This window comes from Odontesthes bonariensis, chromosome 8 (assembly GCF_027942865.1).
Source record: "Odontesthes bonariensis isolate fOdoBon6 chromosome 8, fOdoBon6.hap1, whole genome shotgun sequence".
Taxonomy (NCBI): domain Eukaryota; kingdom Metazoa; phylum Chordata; class Actinopteri; order Atheriniformes; family Atherinopsidae; genus Odontesthes; species Odontesthes bonariensis.
Window position 1 is genome coordinate 28,098,347 of NC_134513.1, and position 24,326 is coordinate 28,122,672.

The window sequence follows — 24,326 nt, forward strand, 5'->3', positions numbered from 1 at the left end:
TCAGTGCCATCATCATCATGGTGCTGCTGGTGTGTCAGTGTCTCTGAAAGCTCTGGACAGCCACTGATCAACACTGACCTCTTAACATCTGGGAGCAGAGAGGCAGGACACATATGCAAACACACAGAGTCAGTCAGCTGGAGCTGTGCTCTACATGTCAGGATGTTTCCTGCTCTCTGCTGAGATTATTACTCCATGTTCTTTTAGTTTTCTACTTAAAATGATCTTTTTCACAATGTTTTTTTTTTTGGAACATTTGGGATCAAAGCATACAGCAACTTAGAAGCTGTTCAGAGGGTTTGAGTTAAACAATCTGTAATGAATTTTCATTCATATCAGTCATCATGCATCATTCATTATATATGTAGTATAATCTGAATATCATTCAGAGACAACTCTATATCTTTAAATGCTAAGGAACTTCTTCATCTTACTGAAATTTCCAAAACTTTATCTGATTTAAGAAATTTCAGTTTACAAGGTCAAAATAAACACATTTAAATGTAATTTTTGTAAATTCGGTTTGTCTTTTAAATAGAATCTGCCATTGCATGTTCTTCTATTATTATGTGACCTCTTGTTATCAGAAGAATCCCTGCTGTCATATGATGATGTACTAATCAGGCAATAGATGAATGAAATTCACAGTGAATGCCTTTAACTCTGGTCAGGACACCAGTTTTATAACAGCAGGTGGCATTGAAACACTGACTGTTATTTCAGAGTGATAAGACAGTGTCTCTGTTTAACTGTATGACATAAAACAGCTTGAACCTGGTGTTTAAAAAATTATTTAAGAAATATAAAAATTGTGTCAAATATTTTCCCTCACATGTGCTCCTTTGCTTGTGTTCTATCATAATGGTTTTCTATGCATATTTACATATATATATATATATATATATATATATATATATATATATATATATATATATATATATATATATATATATATATATATGTATATGTATATGTATATATGCATATATACGTGGCAGGGCTTGCCGTGGTTAGACATGCGGCTTATTTTACACCGATTTCACATGATTTTGCGTGACTGTAGCTGTGGCGCGGGTCTTATGCCGGCGCATTTGGATTACAAGCCATCCTCCTAATTGGTCCGTTGGATCCTCGCGGTGATGCTTCTAAGGTGGAGCGCGCGCCTCAGGTGCTACACGCTGCTGATTGGTATGTTTGCATTACAGTCTGATGGGTGCGGCGCCACCTGTCGTGTCGGGGTGTGGAGTGCGGGGATGGTTATTGCCCTTGCTCGAATGGGGAGCATGGCCCAACTGTGGCTGTGGTCGGATTGATCTCATCATGTAGATCCACTGTGATTATTATTGCTCATGTATGTTCTGCTTGTATTAATTCGGCTCATCGTTGATAGGCCCTGAACGGTTTGATCCTGAAGAGAGAACGTCAGGATGCTACCCTGTTTGATATAGAAATGCACTTCGTTGTATAACAACCTCCAGAGACCTACAGTGAAACTTCACTACTTAGCTGCATTTTTGCTTAACAAAGCAACAGTAAGAGGCTTGATTAGCTTAGGCTATCGTTAAACAATGGAGCCTAAGTGTACTTGGCTGACTGAACTACCTTTGAATATTTATTCAACTGGTAAATGAGCTCTGGGAATTATACATTTTTAAACAGTGGATACATTTTTAGGTGGCTCGGGTAAAAAAAAAATATATATATATATATATATTTTTCCCTCAGGTTTTTTAAAATCTAGGTCTCTACAGGCGCTCATATGGAGCGATTTAAAGAGACTTGTCCAGTAATACACAGCTATTTGCCACTAACAGGAAATCCTTTATTTAACGCACTATAACTGACAATAAGAGAGCTATAGTTCTTTATGCTCTATAAAGCCAGTCCTCTAAGCTGCAAATAACACCATATCATAAGGATGCATACTGCTCTCCTGAGCACTGCTGTGTGAGCTGCGATGCTCGTATACTAAGAGAATCACTCACCCTCACTCGTTCTTTGGGGCCATTTAGGGGACAATTTCAAAGCACAATGCGTCCAACAGTTTTTGTGTTAAAGGCTTGAGCATAAACACAAGATGGAACTTGAGATCAGTGATGCACTCGATGATTTAAAGGATCTGACATCTGTAGCCAGTTCTACAGCATATGTTTGTGATGCTTTGTGGACAAGCGTCCGGCACTTCGTGTAACACCAGCCTGATTGTGATTGGCTCTTGCACAGCAAATGGCATGCTAATTTGCATGACATCAAATCATTTCAACCATCGTCCCCATGGTTGATGTCACAACTAATCCCTTCAGGAGGAGTGTTGTCCTTTTTTCCTACTGTTTGAGAAGCAGCCTGTAAAAGCTGATTTCAGCTGTAAGCTGATAAAAGAGCAAACTGTCCATTTAAGTACTGGTGCAGGATGAACTTCTGAGAAAACATATGTTGCAGGAAACACTGGAGGCTTCTTTCTTCCCTTTAGTTTCTTGCCTGCAAATACTGAGTGTGTTGCTTTCTGGCTATTTGTATACGACTTATGCATGTGATGTGCTCGTGTTAGGAAGCACTTGCCTCTTCTCATTTTGTGTCATTTTGGAGGCTGCTGGTCTTCTTGGAAGTTTGAAAATAAACGGCATCCTGTTTCTCTGCTTACTCAAGCCATTGTGATGCCCTGTTGATGCCAAGTTGCCATGCTTACGTGTCATCTTGCCACAGCTTGATTTTCAGTATTTACAGTATTATTTTTACTTAAACCTGCTATAAGCTGATGTTTCAGCTAGCTGGAGTTTGTGCTGTTGGGAAGGTAGTTTTCAATGGGTCATTGAAAGATTTTTCCACTTAGAATAGCAGCCTACTGGAGTTAAAGAAAAAAAAAGAGAGAGAAAGAAAAAGAGAATAAAAAAGGAAAAGAAAAGAAGAAAGAAAGAAAAAAAATTGTGCAGCTGTGCCTCTGTTTAAATAAAACAAGAGCCACTGTTAGGGCTTAACTTTGCATGAAAGATGCTGATTAAGATCGAAAATAAATTTGGGATGAAGTCAAATCATTAAAACCGCTCCCGGAATTGATGGCATGAACAGCAATGACAGAGGTCATTTGTGTTGTGCTTTATGGCTTGTTTAATTGTGTGGATAGCAAAAATATGCAAGCTCACGGTGACTTTAACTTCCTAGGTGGGTCAGGTGAAGTGTGTTAAAGGCTCTGCTTTGCTTGGATGTTGCTCTGCTTTGCTTGGATCTCGTTTTGCTGTTCTTGGATCAGATCTTGCTCTGCTTGCTTGGATGGTGCTCTGCTTTGCTTGGATCTTGTTCTGCTTTGCTTGGCTCTCGTTTTGCTGTCTTGGATCGGATGTTGCTCTGCTTTGCTTGGATGTTGCTCTGCTTGCTTGGATGTTGCTCTGCTTTGCTTGGATGTTGCTCTGCTTGGTGTTGCTCTGCTTTGCTTGGATGTTGCTCTGCTTGGTGTTGCTCTGCTTTGCTTGGATGTTGCTCTGCTTGGATGTTGCTCTGCTTTGCTTGGATGTTGCTCTGCTTGGATGTTGCTCTGCTTTGCTTGGATCCTGTTCTGCTTTGCTTGGATCTTGCTCTGCCTTGCTTGGATCTCGTTTTGCTGTTCTTGGATCGGATCTTGCTCTGCTTGCTTGGATCTTGCTCTGCTTTACTTGTATCTTGCTCTGCTTTGCCCTGCCGCAAAGCGCTGTCGCTGCTGTGGAGACCGACTATATTTTTTATGGTGTACCTAAGTGGTTGAGTTCTATGCTTGCCCCAAATAAATACTTGCATCACATTTCAGTCTGTGTTAATGTGGGCCTACGGCAGTTCCACCTTTTAACGTCAAGCTTAGTCGCGGTTTAATAATTATTTTTGTAATACTACTACTACTAATCATTATGGTGACACACGTTGGTAGCTAATAATTCGTTGGGGGGGTAGGATACCCTGGTTCCAACTAATCAATTGGCTGGTCTACGTTCCGGTATGGTCTGTTGGGGGGTTTGTTGCCTTTACAGCAAATGGAAGGCACTCCACCTGAGGATGCTGCTGTTCCCTGTCTTGGCTTCCATGGAGCTCATGGAAAAGTCGGGAACTTCCTCCGAACAGAGCCATACCACCAAACACAATTGTATGCATTCAGAATAAGCTTCTGAAATTCATCTCTGTTTCTCGTCTCGTTTTGACGAGAGTGGTTCTGACAGAACTATAGTTATATATGTCTGCAGAAAATGTGTGTGGAATCAAAGCTTTTGATTGTTTAAAATAATTGTCATGTCGAGCTTTTCTAAGCTCAATAAATGTGATTAAAATCTTATGGTATTGAGAGAATGTGCAGATTTACTCTTGGCAATTGAATCACTGATGATAAGGATTTTGATTTTAAATGTATTTTCACTTTTTTTTTTTTAATACACATAGTTGAGACGGTTGGGATGCACAATTAACCTGAGGTCAAAGGTCGTGGGAGTAGTATATCTCATGAACTGTCACTCATTGACACCTTATTGAGGCACGCTCAGGACGGGAGATTGGACTGAAGACAATTTTCGGTGCAATCTGTCGGTTTCCTTGGCTAGGAAATTGTTTTTGAATTGGCTCTATATGAATTAATTGAATTATTTTATAAATAATTATGATTACAATTAATTGAATTCCAATTGGCTGGAATTTGACTTTATTATTTAAGTGCCTTGAGATGACATTTGTTGTATTTGGCGCTATATAAATAAAAATGAATTGAATTGAATTATTGCTTTTATATGTAAATCTATCAGAAAAATTAGATTAATATGTATTAATATAAGATTATATTAATATATTGATATGAATTTTGCCTGGATGTGATGGATGAATTAACCTTTAACTGTTTAATAACCTCTAATGTGTGTGTCCTCAGTGAACTGTATCAGTCTCTGCAGCTGTCGGTTCAGTTTCTGTTCAGCCTGACTGAGGGAGGTTTTTGTACGACTGTTTTTCACTGTGTGAACACATACTGACTGTTGATAATATGGAGACTCTGACAGTAATAAACTGCAGCATCTTCAGCCTGAACTCCACTGATGGTCAGAGTGAAGTCAGAGTTTGATCCACCATCTGTGAAACGACTTGGAGTCCCTGATACTCGACTTCCAACATAGTAAAAGAGCAGTTTGGGAGTTTCTCCATCTCTCTGTTGGTACCAGGCTAAATGGTTGGAGCCATGAACATCACATGAGCAACACATCATCAGTCCGGTAAAACAAAGCTGTCTCAGCACCATCTAACAGACCAGGATGGAGACTGAGGCCCAAATATAGTCAAACTTTAATTAACATTGACACTAACAATGACTCTCACTTATATCAGGTCTTGAAACAGATCCATGTCCAACATTTCATGTCTGAAGTTTTACCTAAAAAGTCTTTTGATGATGATTTCACTCTAAAATGTGAAATTAACATTTTTAAACTTCTACTGTAGAATATTTTGATTAAATTAATACACATTAATCTGATTTTGTTTAAATCAAATGAGAAAATACATAAAGCTTCATATTGAATAGAAGAAGACGGTATCATCTGGATCTACTGTCAGCAACATTTTCACACTCCTATTTATATGCTTCAATTAATGTTGATTGCATGTTAAAGAATGAACAAATTAAAAAAAAATTAATCAAACTCATATCATAAATATGCACCTGATTTCATATACGTCTGCATTAAAATTAGACAGTGGATTTATCTCATTAACGACATTTAGTTTGTCTCAGATTGTCTCAGTTTCATTATTAACAGTGATGATAAAATTATGGAAAATACACCAAGTATTTTTTCTTCAGTGAGACACAGTGTATTAAATAATTAGTTTAGAATGTGAGTTTATATGATGATTTGTGACAGTATTCTGTTACATAAATATATTTACTCTATTTAAACGCCTCTGCTGTAGTGCAGCTGGGGATCAGTTCCTCTGTAGCTGACTGAGGTTTGTGTACGACGTTGTTTCACTGTGTGAACGGCCTGCTGTTATCCTGCTGACAGTAATAAACTCCTGCATCTTCAGGCTGAACTCCACTGATGCTCAGAGTGAAGTCAGTTCCAGAATAACTTCCACTGAAACGATCAGAAACTCCAGACTGACGCACATTACCATCATGAATTAGGAGCTTAGGAGCTTCTCCAGGTTTTTGAAGATACCAGTGCACATCATCGCTAACACCTGAACTGGCTTTACATTTTAAAGAGACAGTCTGTCCTGGAGAAACAGACTGAGATCCAGGAGTCTGAGTCAGGATGATATCCCCTGATGAACCTGGATAAAGAGGACATTTATTGAGATAAACGTAACCCATAGGAAAAGGATCATTTGAAAAACAGAAAAGAAAAATCTCTTTCAACCTCAGAAGATATGAATGATGGTAAATGCGTCTCATTTCTCACCCTGAACAAGGAGCCCCAGGGTGCTCAGCAGCAGAGTCAGTGCCATCATCATCATGGTGCTGCTGGTGTGTCAGTGTCTCTGAAAGCTCTGGACAGCCACTGATCAACACTGACCTCTTAACATCTGGGAGCAGAGAGGCAGGACACATATGCAAACACACAGAGTCAGTCAGCTGGAGCTGTGCTCTACATGTCAGGATGTTTCCTGCTCTCTGCTGAGATTATTACTCCATGTTCTTTTAGTTTTCTACTTAAAATGATCTTTTTCACAATGTTTTTTTTTTTGGAACATTTGGGATCAAAGCATACAGCAACTTAGAAGCTGTTCAGAGGGTTTGAGTTAAACAGTCTGTAATGAATTTTCATTCATATCAGTCATCATTCATCATTCATTATATATATAGTATAATCTGAATATCATTCAGAGACAACTCTATATCTTTAAATGCTAAGGAACTTCTTCATCTTACTGTGGGGATGGCCCTGGTTCGGGGTGGCTGGGGGATCCTGCACTTTGTGCTGCTTTTTTTTTAGTATGAAAGGTGCTATGTAAATAAAGCTTGATTTGATTTGATTTGATTTGATTTGATTTGAAATTTCCAAAACTTCATCTGATTTAAGAAATTTCAGTTTAATAGGTCAAAATAAACATATTTAAATGTATTTTTTGTATATTTGGTTTGTCTTTTAAAGAGAATCTGCCATTGCATGTTCTTCTATTATTATGTGACCTCTTGTTATCAGAAGAATCCCTGCTGTCATATGATGATGTACTAATCAGGCAATAGATGAATGAAATTCACAGTGAATGCCTTTAACTCTGGTCAGGACACCAGTTTTATAACAGCAGGTGGCATTGAAACACTGACTGTTATTTCAGAGTGATAGCACAGCGTCTCTGTTTAACTGTATGACATAAAACAGCTTGAACCTGGTGTTTAAAAAAATATTTAACAAAGATAGAAATTGTGTCAAATAGTTTCCCTCTCATGTGCTCCTTTGCTTGTGTTCTATCATAATAGTTTTCTATACATATATACATAAATAATACAAAAAAAAATGTATATATAGTTATTTATGTCTGCAGAAAATATTTGTGGAATCAAAGCTTTCGATTGTTTAAAATCATTGTCATGTCGAGCTTTTCTAAGCTCAATAAATGTGATTAAAATCTTATGGCATTGAGAGGATGTGCAGATCGCTGATAATTAGGATTTTGATTTTAAATGTATTTTCACTTTTTTTTTAACACACATAGTTGAGATGGTTGGGATGCACAATTATCCTGAGGTCAAAGGTCATGGGGGTAATATATTTCATGAACTCATATAGTCCTTATTTCTTTTATATATAAATTTATCAGAAAAATAAGATTAATATGGATTTTGCCTGGATGTGATGGATGAATTAACCTTTAACTGTTTAATAACCTCTAATGTGTGTGTCCTCAGTGAACTGTATCAGTCTCTGCAGCTGTCGGTTCAGTTTCTGTTCAGCCTGACTGAGGGAGGTTTTTGTACGACTGTTTTTCACTGTGTGAGCACCCACTGACTGTTGATAACATGAGCACTCTGACAGTAATAAACTGCAGCATCTTCAGCCTGAACTCCACTGATGGTCAGAGTGAAGTCAGAGTTTGATCCACTGCCTGTGAAACGATCTGAAATCCCTGATACTCTGGTGCCAGCAAAGTAAATGAGCAGTTTGGGAGTTTCTCCATCTCTCTGTTGGTACCAGGCTAAATGGTTGGAGCCATGAACACTCTGACTGGTTTTACATGTGATGGTGGCGGAGCCTCCCACAGCAGAGCTCACTGCTCCAGCCTGAGTCACTGTGACCTGACCTCTGGACTCTGAGGATACAGAGACAAAAACATAAAGCAGCTTCATGCTTTTGTCGGCTTCATTTCAGAGGGACGGATGTTCATAGAGGAGAGGAGTTTGATTCTCTGGACTTTACCTGTGAAGCAGCAGCAGAGGAGAGTCCAGATGAGGACGCAGATCAAAGTCATGTTTCTGATGAGGAGGATTTCTGTGGCTTCTGGTGTCATGAAGGTCAGCTGTCAGTCATCCAGTGTTCAACTCTCAGGACTATAAAGTCTCCCAGAGCACTGGAGCATGGTGCTGCTGATGCAAAGTGGCTCTCTATGGAAATGCTCTGACTGACTCCAACAGGGAGTTGGAACTCTCTGATGATGATTATTATAAATAGATAAATAACGTGTTTATAAGTCAAGTGTAATGGACTTATGGACTAATAGAGTGATGGACCTGTCCAAGGTGTACCCCGCCTAATGCCCAATGACAGCTGGGATAGGCTCCAGCCACCTGAGACCCTGGATTGGATAAAGCAGCTATAAAAAATGATGAATAATTAAAAAGATTTGTATCTTCCTCTCCCAAATTATGAAAGCATGATGCCAAAATATAACCATGTTTTTATTCACATCTCACCCAAACATACTGCAACACTGAGCAAAGCTGAAAGGTGAAAAGCACTTGGACAATAACGCCACCCTACACCTCTTCCCACCTCCATAAAAACACTTCTGAACATGTAAAAGATGTGCTGTGTTATATCTGTGGAATTTTCACACGAGACAAAATGTAAGTATGTTAAACTTTATTCAGACAACCATAAGAATATAATGTTCTGGAAGCACTGAAAATATAGTGATGTTACTATAAAGGAGCTGAAAGTAGCCTTTATAGAGAAAACACTTTGCTGTGTGGAAAGATTTCTTGTTCTGGAGTGAGTCTCTTGAGTCTTTAGACAATTTAGCTTTAATCCTGTTTGAAACATCCCGCTCTGGGATTTCATCCTTATTTTGTAGGAGAGAATATAATTTAGGATTGATAAAAAAATGATTCATTTATATAATGACTGAGTTAGGGTATGTCTGGTCTTATCAGTGGATCAATAGCTTTAATGTGCTACTGATTCAAAATATTTATCAGTATCAGTATCTTTTTTTATTTGTTAATTAATGTGATCAGAATATCTCACTTCTGTAAAAAATGTTTAGCAGGACAGCAATGAATAAGTCTTTTTTCATAACTCGAGGAATATTTTTACACTTTTGAGTGATATGTAAAAATATTAATCCACATGTAGAAATCTGATTTGTTGCTCTGTGTTATTTTCAGTTTTAATACGATAAAGTTTGATGAGAGGAAATCGTTCAGAAATGAAAAAAAAGGTTTGGTGAGTTAGTTTGTCTCAGAGTCAGAAAGCCGTGAGCCGTGTCTCTGTGCAGTCAGAGGTTTTTGTACGGCGGCTCAATGAGTTTGTATCACTGTGGTGGACTTTTGGTGGAGGAACCAGACTGGAAGTTGGCAGTAAGTTTATATTGTTTTTATGGAGAAATACAATATTTTATATTTGAGGAATTATTTGAATATCTTAAACTGAGTAAAATATGTTTATTCATCACTTTAAACTATTTCAGGATTCATAGATTTACTTATCTTTGTGGAAGTCGTCAGATCAGCTTTGATGATATTTTTCTATGTTTATGTCAAACTGTATTTTAGAAGCTTTAAAGTCCAAAGACTAAATTTGACCAATGAGTGGTTTAAATCTTAATTTCTCTATTAGAATAATGCCATATGTGAAATTTAATTTGAAATAGTTTGCAGTGTTTTTTTAAATAATGACTTCGCTCCATCTGAAGAACATTTAATGTTAGAACTGGTCTTCAGAAAATTCTTTTAACTGATGTATATTTTAACCTTTGAGAATGTTGAAGTAAAACTTATAATGTCACGTGTGTTTGTTTTATAACCCGTACAGTTTCAGATATTTCTGGTAAAACTATGAGATGATTTTCTGTCTCTGCTGAGAGGTTTCTTAAAGGGAAGTGAAACAATGTGTTAGTCAGTGACTGATGGAGCAGAAATGACATGTGACAGAAACTTCTACAAGTGGAAAGTCAACTCTCTCACACTAAAGGTGTCCAACTGTCTGCTGTTTGATTGACAGTTTTATGGTTGCTGTCCTCTGACCTGACTGGTGTTTCCTAGGTGATACCCGTCCCACCCTGACGGTGTTCCCCCCCTCCACAGAGGGGCTGCAGAAGGGCAAGGCCACCCTCATGTGTCTGGCCAACAAGGGCTTCCCCTCAGACTGGAGTCTGTCCTGGAAGGTGGACGGCAGCAGCAGCAGCTTGGATCAGAGCACGAGCCGCTTTGTGCTGCAGAAGGACGGCCTCTACAGCTGGAGCAGCACCCTGAGGCTCCCTGCAGACCTGTGGGAGAAGGCCAGCTCTGTGACCTGTGAGGCCATCCAGGGCTGCCAGACTCCAGTCTCAGAGACACTGAGGACAGACCAGTGTTTCCAGTACTGACCTGACTCACTGGGACTCTGATACTGGTTCTGTTCTGTTCCTGCTCTCAGTCTTTTTGCTTTAAAAGTCTTACTGATTCCATCTTAAAGGTGTTTCTTGCTTCTGTTCATTTGAAATAATAAAAACAAATCAAACTTGTATTTTTACTTCTTTTTCATGACATATGAACCTTACAGCACTAAAATAAGTTAGATAGATTATCTGAGTCCAAAGGAGACTCTAAATATCACACTACTTTGATAGAGATTGTTATATCTAATTTTCTTTGGTTGTTAGGAAATATCTACAGGGCAGGATTACTGTTGCAGCAACACATCATCAGTCCAGTAAAACAAAGCTGTCTCAGCACCATCTAACAGACCAGGATGGAGACTGAGGCCCAAATATAGTCAAACTTTAATTAACATTGACACTAACAATGACTCTCACTTACTGTATATCAGGTCTTGAAACAGATCCATGTCCAACATTTCATGTCTGAAGTTTTACCTAAAAATTATTTTGATGATGATTTCACTCTAAAATGTGAAATTAACATTTTTAAACTTCTAATGTAGAATATTTTTATTAATGGGAGGAACTGAAGGCCCGTCTTCAGATATAAATTCCCTTTTTCACCATGGCCTGACATGGCTTTCTTCATGGTCTTCTAATAAGAAAGTAAGATTTAAGCAATAAATTAGTGTCAGGAGTGGGATTGGAACCCACGCCTCTTTTTGGAGAACAGAAGTCCCCGTCCTAAGGAAGGAATGAAGCCTTGAGTCTGGCGCCTTAGACCACTCGGCCATCCTGACACCATTACTTCCCTGACCGTGTAAAATATGACAAACGTGAACATAAATGCAAAACGCTACTCCACTTGACTATATTTGACTCAGGTTTTAGGGTTTTTCATGAGGTAGTAACAGCTGGTAGCAGCTACATTTTTAGCACCTACACGGCAGGGATTCGAGTTGAGTCCAGCCGAAAATGTGACGTCTACAGACTGCAGGCCACTGATTGGCCAGGGAGTGATGTCACTGGATGAGTAATGAAAGCAAGAGAGGGCATGAGGCCATGGGTCGTTATTCAGATTTTCCTTCTTTTGTTTTAAAGTGAATGATCATACTTGAGCAAAAAGGGAATACAGAAATGACATGAGCCCAAAGAAAGGTCAAAGTAATGCTCTTGCACAAGTTTGAATGTTTTTTATTCATATTGTGCATTTCAGGAGGTTTGTGATCATTCAAAGAGGCACCACTGAGGACGCTGTGATGGTGGTAACAGAGCTGAACTTTGACTTTAAGTGCTGGATCAAACAGATGTTGATTATTAAAACTGCTACGCCCAATGGGGGGCTCGAACCCACTACCCTGAGATTAAGAGTCTCATGCTCTACCGACTGAGCTAGCCGGGCTATTCACATGTTATAAAACATGCCTTCCGAAAAAAAAAGAAGAGATAAAACAATCTTAAGTCAACTTTCAGAGATTTCGAATGACATTGGAACACATTCCCTCCACTCCCTTTTCAACCTCTACCTACTCCACTCGACTGGATCCCACTCAGCTGTTAGGGTTTTCCATGAGGTAATACCACCTGGCACAAGGTGGAACATTTTTAGCACCTACTCGGTCGGGGTCGAGTTGAGTCCAGCCGAAAATGTGACATTTAGAGACTTTTGTTAAATAGATTCGAGGATTTTTTACCCGATTTCTTTTTATTATGTATGTTATTTTGAATAGTCACGTGGATAAGACACTGGCCTCCTAAGCCAGGGATTGTGGGTTTGAGTCCGATCTGGGGTGTGTAGCAGAGTGGCGCAGCGGAAGAGGGCTGGGCCCATAACCCAGAGATCAATGGACCGAAACCATCCTCTGCTATGTATAAAGTTTCAAATACAACTCAACACCTCTCACTAAAGCAAACCTGGAAAAGATGATGTGACATTCATTATCATCACAATTGACACTTGACCACGGGTTATTCCTTGAAGCTGGCTTAGCGGAAAGCCTGGCTTATTTCGTTACTTCTGGCTAAATTTAGCGAGAGTTCCGTCCCATGAACGTGGCTTATTTGAATGCCCGCTGAGTAACCATGGTAATTTATGCTGCTGAACTAGCCTGGTCCCGGGCAGGCTAAAGTTGAAGCTTAGCTTAGCTGCAACTCAAAAAATGTCCGACCGGCTGAAACAGACTCCCGAAAGAAATGTTCACCTAGAACTCTGCGCTCCCGCAACTCATGTCTTGTCTAAAAAACGAAACAAAAACTGTGGTTATCATATCACCACTTTCACTGTCTCGAAAAATCAATCAGTCGGTGCCACTGCAACTAAAAAAACGCAACTATACACACGTATTGAACATGAAATTAAATGAGAGATAACATGGTATTCATTAAAACTAATCAATACCTAACAAACATCCGATCTACACCCACGTAGGACCAGACTCAGAAAAATGGGGGACAGGTAATAATGTTAATGATACAAATTATTGACAGCTCCTTTTAAAACAGTCAAGGACACTGGACAAATAAGATATTAGATAAAACGCAGGAATTAAAACATCATACCATACTAAAAATACACAGAATGGAGCAATAAATGGAGGTAAGCAAAGTTAAACAGATGGGTTTTGAGTTAAGACTTGAACAGAGGAAGTGTCAGTATGGCGAATGTCGGGGGGACCTTTGTCCTTTCAGGCTGCTGCTCCATATTTACAGTTGCCGATAATGTAAAACAACCTACTGGCTGAAGTATTTGCATTAAGTTCCTCATCTCCCTCAGGCTTCCCTAATGTTATCAGTGCACTACACTGTGCCCATGTACGCATCCAAGGCAAGGCAATTTGTAGAGCACAATTCGTACACAAGGCAATTCAAAGTGCTTTACAACTACATAAAATCACAAGAAGGCAATAAAATCATTCCAAAAAACAAAAAAAATCCTTCATTAATTAATTTAAAAGTGAAGAGTGCAGATAAAATACTTTCAGGTGTCATTTGCACATCTAAATAGAACTGTTTTCAGTCTGGATTTAAACATTGTCACATTGTCCAGGCCCCTGCTGGACCCGTGGAGGCTGACTATGTAAACCAAACATTTTTCCATATCCTAAATGTACAGGTACACTTGGGGATAATTGTCCATAGACTCTGAACTGGATTTCTCATTTTGAAAAATACCACTTCAACCCCTTTGAGTAATGCTTAGCAATGTTACATTTATGCCCTGTGAAAGCTCATCATTGACTCCTATCCTCCGTGCATACAGATGATCTGTGATGGAGGTCATTTCATTTCGAACATTGAGGCTAAATGGCCGGGATCAGTTCATGATTCTTTGATCTTCTGAGCATCCTCACTGGCACAGAGGTTTGCACAAGGCGCAAGAATTTTACTTACCCGAAGGAGTGTACTTTTGAAGTAAGGTGTAGCATAGGCAGAATTTTGGTGATCTAATGAGAGGTCAGGCGTAGAGGTCATCTTAAGGAATTCAAAGTGCTCGTCATACTTTATTATAGTTAGCCATATAAGGCACATATTGCATCAAATTGCCTAAAGTCTTAACACATGTATATCCATCCAATATTTCTCTTATTCTGCAGGAGAGTTCAATGGTGTCCTGCTTGGGGACAGAGGCTATGCATGCTGGCCGTACCTCCTCACGCCATATCCTGATCCAGGAACAAGGGCATGCACATGCACATGCACATGCACATGCACATGCACATGCACATGCACATGCACATGCACATGCACATGCACATGCACATGTACATGCACACGCACATGCACATGCTAAAACAAGGGCATGGATAGAAATGACCTTTGGCCAAATTAAATACAGGTTCATTGCTTAAAGTTCTCAGGCACCATGGCTGACTTCTGACAGAGCCATCTTAAATTTTATAGTATACTTCATATTTTATACATTTTGTCTTGTGGATAACTTTTCAGGCTCAAGTCTTTTCTTCGTTGAGTTCCAGTGCCTGAAAGGACTCAGTTTCTCCTGACACAGTGAGGGATCAATACAGGGACACATATTTCCTTTGATCCTTATTGTTGTGACCTTTGAGTTAGAACTTCTTTTCATAATTTAGCATTGACACAGTAGCAGTTTAAGTCAGAGCAGGTGTAAGAAGGCTAAATGGACAGAGATGATTAATAACTTTCCACACGTTTAGGTCATGGCACCCCACTGTGAATATGAATGTAAAAAACACATTTCTAACACTTTGCATGAATCGTACAATAATGACAAGTTTGAGTTCAAGTTGTGTTGAATTGTTTAATTATTATTACATGTTTCTCAAGTTGTGGAGAGAAAACTGAATTAAATACAGTTCACAACACGAAATTCTCCTTTATCTGAATTTATACTACATCTCTCTCCAGTTTCATAATCTCTAGCTTGATCTTTTTTATTTTCAGTTTCTTCCATATCTAGTTTGGTGCTCTCTTTATTTGACAAACACATTTCTTCAAAGGCTACTTACCACTCTGAAATATTTTCCTGTACTTTACCTTCACCTGCTGCCAGGTACGCTTTTGGCTGTTAAGATAGCTCCTGTTGAGATGTAACAGTGAAAAAATAATATGTGGGTCACACACTCATGATAATATAGTCACAAAGTATGATGATGCGTGTCGATTATTGGGTTATTAATAAAGTGAGCAGGGCCAGTATATTTGTGCTGTACATCACATACAGAGACAATTCAACATGCTTTATGTAAACAGATTATAACACAAAGAGGAGAGCATAACTACATGAGGACAGTAAAATAAATGTCTAACAATTGACAATGGTATGAAACTTTCATAACTTACGCATTTAGTCTGTCTGCAGTTGTTAGTCATGCCGTATTCTTCGCTTTATTGATCGCAGCTGTATTACCATTTCTGGTGATGACACTTTTAAAATCCTCATACAGCTCTATCAGCATTATTTATTCAGCTGCCGAAAAAATTAGAGCTGTTGTCTTGCTCTCCTTTTCTGCCATCTCCATTTTTCCACCATCCACTTGTCGGGGCTTCTTACGTTCCTCGTGCACTCGCACTAAGCTAGGCTATGTAAGCCTTGCTTGGATTAGCCTCGCTGAGATGCAGCTGAAATGTCTTCATGGAGCAACTTGAGGCTTAATTGGGAGATGGTGCTAGTTCAAGTAACGATTTCTGGCTATAGCCAGGCTATCTTTAGCTACCCCTGGTTGCTGACCAGTGGATTTGTTGGTATACACACACTCGTCCCTGGGTGGGCTTGAACCACCAACCTTTCGGTTAACAGCCGAACGCGCTGGCCGATTGCGCCACAGAGACTTGCTGTAGCTGTCTGTGGGAGTGGCCTCGATCATTACCACCTCTCATCCCTTCATTAGAGTATGTGTTCGATTTATTTATGTTTGTCATGAGATTGATATCTGCTGTGTAGGTAACAAGTAAAGTAGCACAAAACAAGTAGTCAATAACTTCCTGGTGCGACTTATTAAAGAAAGAGATTTAATGTCGAATTTTTTCCCAAGTGCCCTCATTTGGTCTCTCAGCCTTTTTGAATTTTTCTTGTTTGTGTGTGACTTTCCTAGCAATATGACAAAAAGGTTGTTTTTTCACTTTGCTTGTGCAATTTTGACAAAAGATGGAGGAGCCTCAAGGTTGAGTCATGCATTACACTGCACTTAACAGGTCACCCTTGGAGAAATATTTTGCCAAGGAGCGTGTATAATGCGTAAGGAGAGCGTTTTGGCAGCAGAATGTTTACTTTAACTCACGTAATACGCATAAGTCAGAACGTCCCTGGGTGGGCTTGAACCACCAACCTTTCGGTTAACAGCCGAACGCGCTAACCGATTGCGCCACAGAGACTCTGCCTGGCTTTTGTTGGCAGTGAGCGTGGCTTCGAGCTTGACTGCCCCCTCATGGCGGTAGATGCAAGCGTTCTGTATTTTTGCGTGATGAGACTCGAGTGAACTGCTGCTGATCTATGTCAAACTTGAACCGAAAAGTAGGAGGTGCTAAGTCAGCCTACTCACAAACTAGTGAGAATAAGGACTCCGGAAAGAATTGAGGCTTTAAAGGTAGATCTTGCAGACTGTACGTGGGATGAAGTGTATGTTGAGGATCTGAATCTGGCTTATGATGTATTTTTGTCTACATTTACAGAGCTCTATAACAAACATTGCCCTATTAGGAACTGCCAGGTGAAGGAAAAATATAAGGAAAAACCATGGATGACTAAGAGCCTGCAAAAGGCATGTAAAAAGAAAAATGTATTATACAAGAAGCATTTGCTAATGAGAACCAGCGAAAGTGAAAAAAAGTATAAACAGTACAAGAACACATTGACTTCTATTATGAGAAGGCAGAAGAAGGAGTACTATAATAAATTATTAGAGGATAGTAAAAATAACATTCAAAAGACTTGGAAAGTTATTAATCATATTATTCGAAACAAACATAAAGAATCAGAATTCCCGAGTCATTTCCTAAATAGCTCAGGTGATACAGTGGACAGTCCACAAAGTATTGTTGAAGAGTTCAATGATTATTTTGTGGGTGTTGGCAGTAATTTGGCCAAAAAAATTCCAATTTGTGACAATAAATCTAATATGTTTGATAACCTCATTAAGGATAATAAAAATTCTATCTTCCTTTGTGGGATTGATGAAAGTGATGTAACTGAAATTGTCAAAAAACTAAAAAACAAAACATCAACTGATATAAATTCCATTGATATGGTTATAATTAAAGAAGTCTTAGATTTTATCGTAAAACCTTTGACCTATATTTGCAATCTGTCCTTTCAAAAAGGTATTTTTCCAAATAATATGAAAACAGCAAAGATAATACCAATATTCAAAAATGGAGACAAACATTGTATGGAAAACTATAGACCAGTGTCCCTACTTCCTCAATTCTCAAAAATATTAGAAAAATTATTTGCTAAACAAATGGATCTGTTTATTGACAAATATGAACTGCTTAGTGAGCACCAGTATGGGTTTAGGGGAAACAGAACGACTACCTATGCAGTTATGGAGATGGTAGAAGAAATAACAAAGGCAATTGAAAATGATGAATATTCTGTTGGAATTTATATTGACTTGCAGAAGGCGTTTGGTACTATTGATCAGAGCATATTAATGACAAAAATGGAGAAGTACGGATTCAGAGGTGTAGCATATTCTTGGCTTAGCAGCTATTTGGAAAATAGGAAGCAATGTGTACACATCAATAACACAGTGTCACAAGTCAGGAAGGTCACCTGTGGAGTACCCCAGGGATCTGTGATTGGTCCGAAACTTTTTTTGCTTTATATTAATGATATTTGTAATGTTACAGATCTGTTGAATTTCATTATTTTTGCAGATGATACAAACATGTACTGTTCTGGCAATAATTTACAGGAACTTTTATCTTCTATTGAAAATAAGCTAGAAATCCTCAAAATGTGGTTCGACACTAATAGATTGTCACTCAATATAAAAAAAACTAAATTCATGGTCTTTGGAAATCGTAAAGAAATTGATAAGGACATGAAATTAAAAATATGTGATGCTGAAATTGAAAGAGTGACTGAGATAAAATTTTTAGGGGTGGTTATTGACAACAAATTAACATGGAAACCACATGTGTATTACATCCAAGGAAAGATTTCGAAGACAATAGCAATACTGTATAAATCAAGAAACATATTAAATTATAAGGCCTTACATATTATTTACTGCTCACTCATACTTCCTTACCTGTCATATTGTGTGGAAGTCTGGGGCTCGACATATAAAACAACTATCAACGCAGTAGTTCTCTTACAAAAACGAGCTATACGGATAATTAATAAGGCCGATTATTACGCACATACTCACCCACTGTTTGTAAAATCTCATGCTATGAAGTTCAGTGATCTGGTACATTACAAAATAATGCAAATAATGTATAAAGCTAATGCAAAATTACTCCCAGTCAGGATACAAAGGTTCTTCTCACTTCAAGATACAGGGTATAATTTAAGAGACACCTGCAGACTTGCCGTGCCCATGGCCAAAAAAGAGATTAAAAGGAGATGTATATCTGTTGTTGGGGTTGCATTGTGGAACGATGACAATATAAAAGTAAGAAATTGTTGTCCTTTTTTGGTTTTCAAAAAAATGGTTTGTAAGGCGATTTTTGAGGGCTACAAGTGTTTATAATTTGTGAAGGATGTTGTACTTATTTATGATTTTGTTGTATTTTGTTTTATAATTTTTCTACTTTGATATCGTTATCATTATTATTATGTGTATATGTATATCTATGTATATGTGTTTGTATACATATATGTGTATGTGTGTGTATGTGTGTATGTATGTATGTATGTATGTATATATACTGTACGTTGAAGGGCAGATTAATCTATTAATTTGTTAAATAGGACAGGCTTTAATATAAGCATTATGCTTCAGCCTGTGCCTTTTCAGTCACTTTATGATGTTTGAGGTTATTATGATTGTATTGTTATTATTGTGTGACTGAATAAAAATATATCTATCTATACAGCAAGATTACCAGTTACAATACAATTGTAATATCTCTCATCAAACAGCTCAGCATGCTTTGGCACCTTAACTCTTGTCAACCAAATGACTTAAAGGATAACTTGTGTGTTCAGTGGGACAAGTCACCCATTACAGCTATCGATTTGCTACCAAACCTACAACTGGTTGCTGACCAGTAGATTTGCTGGTACACACACTCGTCCCTGGGTGGGCTTGAACCACCAACCTTTCGGTTAACAGCCGAACGCGCTGGCCGATTGCGCCACAGAGACTTGCTGTAGCTGTCTGTGGGCGTGGCCTCGATCATTACCACCTCTCATCCCTTCATTAGAGTATGTGTTCCATTTATTTATGTTTGTCATAAGGTTGATATCTGCTGTGTAGGTAACAAGTAAAGTAGCACAAAACAAGTAGTCAATAACTTCCTGGTCCGACTTGTTAAAGAAAGAGATTTAATGTCAAAGTTTTTCCCAAGTGCCCTCATTTGGTCTCTCAGCCTTTTTGAATTTTTCTTGTTTGTGTGTGACTTTCATAGCAATATGACAAAAAGGTTGTTTTTTCACTTTGCTTGTGCAATTTTGACAAAAGACAGAGGAGCCTTCAGGTTGAGTCATTCATTACACTGTACTTAACAGGTCACCCTTGGAGAAATATTTTGCCAAGGAGCGTGTATAATACGTAAGGAGAGCGTTTTGGCGGCAGACTGTTTGCTTTAACTCACGTAATACGCATAAGTCAGAACGTCCCTGGGTGGGCTTGAACCACCAACCTTTCGGTTAACAGCCGAACGCGCTAACCGATTGCGCCACAGAGACTCTTCCTGGCTTTTGTTGGCAGTGAGCGTGGCTTCGAGCTTGACTGCCCCCTCATGGCGGTAGATGCAAGCGTTCTGTATTTTTATGTGATGAGACTCGAGTGAACTGCTGCTGATCTATGTCAAACTTGAACCGAAAAGTAGGAGGTGCTATACAGCAAGATTACCAGTTACAATACAATTGTAATATCTCTCATCAAACAGCTCAGCATGCTTTGGCACCTTAACTCTTGTCAACCAAATGACTTAAAGGATAACTTGTGGGTTCAGTGGGACAAGTCACCCATTACAGCTATCGATTTGCTACCAAACCTACAACTGGTTGCTGACCGGCAGATTTGCTGTTACACACACTCGTCCCTGAGTGGGCTCGAACCACCAACCTTTCGGTTAACAGCCGAACGCGCTGGCCAATTGCACCACAGAGACTTGCTGTAGCTGTCTGTGGGCGTGGCCTCGATCATTACCACCTCTCATCCCTTCATTAGAGTATGTGTTCCATTTATTTATGTTTGTCATAAGGTTGATATCTGCTGTGTAGGTAACAAGTAAAGTAGCACAAAACAAGTAGTCAATAACTTCCTGGTGCGACTTATTAAAGAAAGAGATTTAATGTCAAAGTTTTTCCCAAGTGCCCTCATTTGGTCTCTCAGCCTTTTTGAATTTTTCTTGTTTGTGTGTGACTTTCATAGCAATATGACAAAAAGGTTGTTTTTTCACTTTGCTTGTGCAATTTTGACAAAAGACAGAGGAGCCTCAAGGTTGAGTAATGCATTACACTGCACTTAACAGGTCACCCTTGGAGAAATATTTTGCCAAGGAGCGTGTATAATACGTAAGGAGAGCATTTTGGCGGCAGACTGTTTGCTTTAACTCACGTAATACGCATAAGTCAGAACGTCCCTGGGTGGGCTTGAACCACCAACCTTTCGGTTAACAGCCGAACGCGCTAACCGATTGCGCCACAGAGACTCTTCCTGGCTTTTGTTGGCAGTGAGCGTGGCTTCGAGCTTGACTGCCCCCTCATGGCGGTAGATGCAAGCGTTCTGTATTTTTATGTGATGAGACTCGAGTGAACTGCTGCTGATCTATGTCAAACTTGAACCGAAAAGTAGGAGGTGCTATACAGCAAGATTACCAGTTACAATACAATTGAAATATCTCTCATCAAACACCTCAGCATGCTTTGGCACCTTAACTCTTGTCAACCAAATGACTTAAAGGATAACTTGTGTGTTCAGTGGGACAAGTCACCCATTACAGCTATCGATTTGCTACCAAACATACAACTGGTTGCTGACCGGCAGATTTGCTGTTACACACACTCGTCCCTGAGTGGGCTCGAACCACCAACCTTTCGGTTAACAGCCGAACGCGCTGGCCAATTGCACCACAGAGACTTGCTGTAGCTGTCTGTGGGCGTGGCCTCGATCATTACCACCTCTCATCCCTTCATTAGAGTATGTGTTCCATTTATTTATGTTTGTCATAAGGTTGATATCTGCTGTGTAGGTAACAAGTAAAGTAGCACAAAACAAGTAGTCAATAACTTCCTGGTCTGACTTGTTAAAGAAAGAGATTTAATGTCAAAGTTTTTCCCAAGTGCCCACATTTGGTCTCTCAGCCTTTTTGAATTTTTCTTGTTTGTGTGTGACTTTCATAGCAATATGACAAAAAGGTTGTTTTTTCACTTTGCTTGTGCAATTTTGACAAAAGACAGAGGAGCCTCAAGGTTGAGTAATGCATTACACTGCACTTAACAGGTCACCCTTGGAGAAATATTTTGCCAAGGAGCGTGTATAATATGTAAGGAGAGCGTTTTGGCAGCAGAATGTTTACTTTAACTCACGTAATACGCATAAGTCAGAACATCCCTGGGTGGGCTTGAACCACCAACCTTTCGGTTAACAGCCAATCGCTGTTACAGTTGCGCCATAGAGACTCTGCCTGGCTTTTCATTACCACCTCTCATCCCTTCATTAGAGTATATCTTCGATTTATTAATGTTTGTCATAAGGTTGATATCTGCTGTGTAGGTAACAAGTAAAGTAGCACACAACAAGTAGTCAATAACTTACTGGTGCGACTTATTAAAGAAAGCTGCGGTCTGCAACTTTTTTTTAGTCATATTAGCTTGAACTGTCATGGGATTCTGGAAGTAGAATATTAAATAGTCTGTTTAGGAAAAATAACGAAATCTGTACCTCCCTCTGAAGCCTGTAATTATGCTTGCAAAAACCGAGCGCTCCCGGCTGTTTTTAACCAATCAAGTTAGGGTGGAGGAATCCTACCTGTCAATCACAGCTTGTGCACACGCTGCTGAGCGTGAGTCTGCACACAGCCTTTGTGCGCTCACACTGGTGTGAACTTACGTGCTCAACCTCGTCCACAGAGGGGGAGGGGTTTGGGGGGCGATTCGGAGCTTTTTAGAGGTTGTGGGAGGGACCTGAAAGTTGTATCAGTTCGAATTTTCCGACTTTAGACTCGTAATTTTGAAAACTTTAAAGAAAGAGATTTAATGTCAAAATTTTTCCCAACTGCCCTCATTTGGTCTCTTAGCCTTTTTGTTAGCTTTGTTAGCAGTGGGCGTGGCTTCGAGCTTGACTGCTCCCTCATGGCGGTAGATGCAAGAGTTCTGTATTTTTGCGTGATGAGACTTGAGTGAACATTTGACTGCTGACTAAATCTATGTCAAACTTGAACTGAAAAGTAGGAGGTGCTATACAGCAAGATTACCAGTTACAATACAATTGTAATATCTCTCATCAAACAGCTCAGCATGCTTTGGCACTAGAGCTGGGTCAAATAGTCGACGTATTCGACTTATTCGACGTCATAAATTCGTCGACATGAATAATTTGCGTTTTATACGTCGCTAATTTTTATTTTTTTTTGGTTGAAGTCCCCGTTCCAAACGACCTACTAGATGAACTCTCATCTAGTAGGCAGTAAATATGCACCAGAGTCGCCAATCGGTGTAGACGCCTTAGTTTAAAACGGAAGAAGAAGAATTCATAACGATGGCGGCTGCAAGCAGTAGTTGGAGCACTGAAGAGCATATAGCTAAAGAATCACGCACACGGTCTTCCAAAGTCTGGGAATTTTTCACCCTTAATGCTGCTAACAATGTGGTTGTTTGCATGAACACTTAAAACGAAAGCACCCTGGAGCTCGTCAGGATGGCAGCAAAACACTGTAAGTTCTGTTAATTTCAAGATCCTCTCTGAATAAACGCTACTTTAGACTGTTGAGTTGTTGTCTAGTTATATTCCCGGCGTAAAATTTACGTCTTTTAATTATGACTAGAACAGGTCCCATGTTTGCCTAGTTTAAAGCTGTTAGCGCTACCAGTCCCAACATGTTTCTTCTGTGTTATCTATTTGCTAACACCGGACGGTGGATTTTATACTCTGCCATTATGTAGTTCTAGTCTACCTGTTGACTGTCGAAATTCCACGATCTAGTAGCAACCAGATCCAAGTAGTAAACACGCATTACGAGTTGACAATTTAAATTACATAAATAATTTTTTAAGTTGAGCCTCTGAGATGGCTGTAGTATAGCCTACTGTTAGCTAAATGTATCATAATAACAGCAATGATGTGGACGATGCTATATTTTTGATTTGCTGCTGTGAATATTCATGTACTTTATGTTTTTTGCCTTTACAGAAGTAAGCAAAGCAGTGTGGCGGACTTTTTTCATAAAAAGAACCAGGCACCTTGCACACCCCAGGAGGCTAGTGTGTACACAAACAGGATCGTCTCTATGATTGTGAAGGACATGAGGCCCCTTGCGATTGTTGAAGGTGAAGGCTTCCGTGAAATGATAAACACTTTCCACTCAGGATACACCCTTCCATCCAGGCGCCACTTCACTGACTTAATGGAGAAGAAGTATATGGTTACCATGGACAAAGTGAAAAGTGAACTAAAAAAAAGCATTTCCAAACTATCCCTAACAACTGATGCTTGGACCAGTCTGGTCACTGAGGCATATTTAGGTGTCACCTGTCATTTCATTAATGAAAATTAGGAGCTGACCTCGTTTAGCTTAACTACAATGCCGCTTGAGGAGCGCCACACTGCTGAAAATATTGCCTCTTGGGTTGAGATGGTGGCAGATAAATTTGATTTCTCCCTTCGAGATGATGCACTGGCGATTGTACATGATAACGCAGCAAATGTTGTTGCAGCTCTTCGCATCCTAGAGGAGAAACATGGGGTAGCACCACATCGTTGTGCCGGCCATAC

General features: G+C 39.3%; 1 protein-coding gene, 8 non-coding genes and 1 gene segment (V, D, J or C); 1 reads left to right on the plus strand and 9 right to left on the minus strand.

The window, feature by feature from the left end:
* The window catches only part of LOC142385525 (immunoglobulin kappa light chain-like), a 202,846-nt gene extending 194,358 nt beyond the window's left edge, over window positions 1-8,488 (minus strand). The window contains exons 1-2 of one of the 2 annotated variants that reach the window (XM_075472146.1): window positions 8,361-8,486; window positions 7,938-8,253 (exon numbers count right to left, since the gene is read on the minus strand). In XM_075472146.1, coding sequence (XP_075328261.1) covers window positions 7,938-8,253; window positions 8,361-8,451 — 407 coding nt within the window. In that variant the 5' untranslated portion in view covers window positions 8,452-8,486. Of the gene's footprint in view, window positions 1-7,937; window positions 8,254-8,360 lie in introns of both variants that reach the window. The other variant, XM_075472145.1, reaches the window with a different exon arrangement.
* A 177-nt stretch (window positions 8,489-8,665) lies between these two features.
* Window positions 8,666-10,773, plus strand: LOC142385710 (Ig kappa-b4 chain C region-like). The segment is given in 3 exon segments: window positions 8,666-8,680; window positions 9,658-9,739; window positions 10,424-10,773. Coding segments are annotated over 3 exon segments (420 nt in total).
* Window positions 10,774-12,069: 1,296 nt separating this feature from the next.
* Window positions 12,070-12,142, minus strand: trnak-cuu (transfer RNA lysine (anticodon CUU)). The gene has a single exon. It is a non-coding gene; the product is annotated as a tRNA-Lys (tRNA).
* A 3,831-nt stretch (window positions 12,143-15,973) lies between these two features.
* On the minus strand, window positions 15,974-16,047 carry trnan-guu (transfer RNA asparagine (anticodon GUU)). The gene has a single exon. It is a non-coding gene; the product is annotated as a tRNA-Asn (tRNA).
* A 469-nt stretch (window positions 16,048-16,516) lies between these two features.
* On the minus strand, window positions 16,517-16,590 carry trnan-guu (transfer RNA asparagine (anticodon GUU)). The gene has a single exon. It is a non-coding gene; the product is annotated as a tRNA-Asn (tRNA).
* Window positions 16,591-19,457: 2,867 nt separating this feature from the next.
* On the minus strand, window positions 19,458-19,531 carry trnan-guu (transfer RNA asparagine (anticodon GUU)). The gene has a single exon. It is a non-coding gene; the product is annotated as a tRNA-Asn (tRNA).
* A 469-nt stretch (window positions 19,532-20,000) lies between these two features.
* trnan-guu (transfer RNA asparagine (anticodon GUU)) lies at window positions 20,001-20,074 on the minus strand. Its single transcript has one exon. It is a non-coding gene; the product is annotated as a tRNA-Asn (tRNA).
* A 354-nt stretch (window positions 20,075-20,428) lies between these two features.
* On the minus strand, window positions 20,429-20,502 carry trnan-guu (transfer RNA asparagine (anticodon GUU)). Its single transcript has one exon. It is a non-coding gene; the product is annotated as a tRNA-Asn (tRNA).
* A 469-nt stretch (window positions 20,503-20,971) lies between these two features.
* On the minus strand, window positions 20,972-21,045 carry trnan-guu (transfer RNA asparagine (anticodon GUU)). Its single transcript has one exon. It is a non-coding gene; the product is annotated as a tRNA-Asn (tRNA).
* A 354-nt stretch (window positions 21,046-21,399) lies between these two features.
* On the minus strand, window positions 21,400-21,473 carry trnan-guu (transfer RNA asparagine (anticodon GUU)). The gene has a single exon. It is a non-coding gene; the product is annotated as a tRNA-Asn (tRNA).
* Window positions 21,474-24,326: the final 2,853 nt, after the last annotated feature.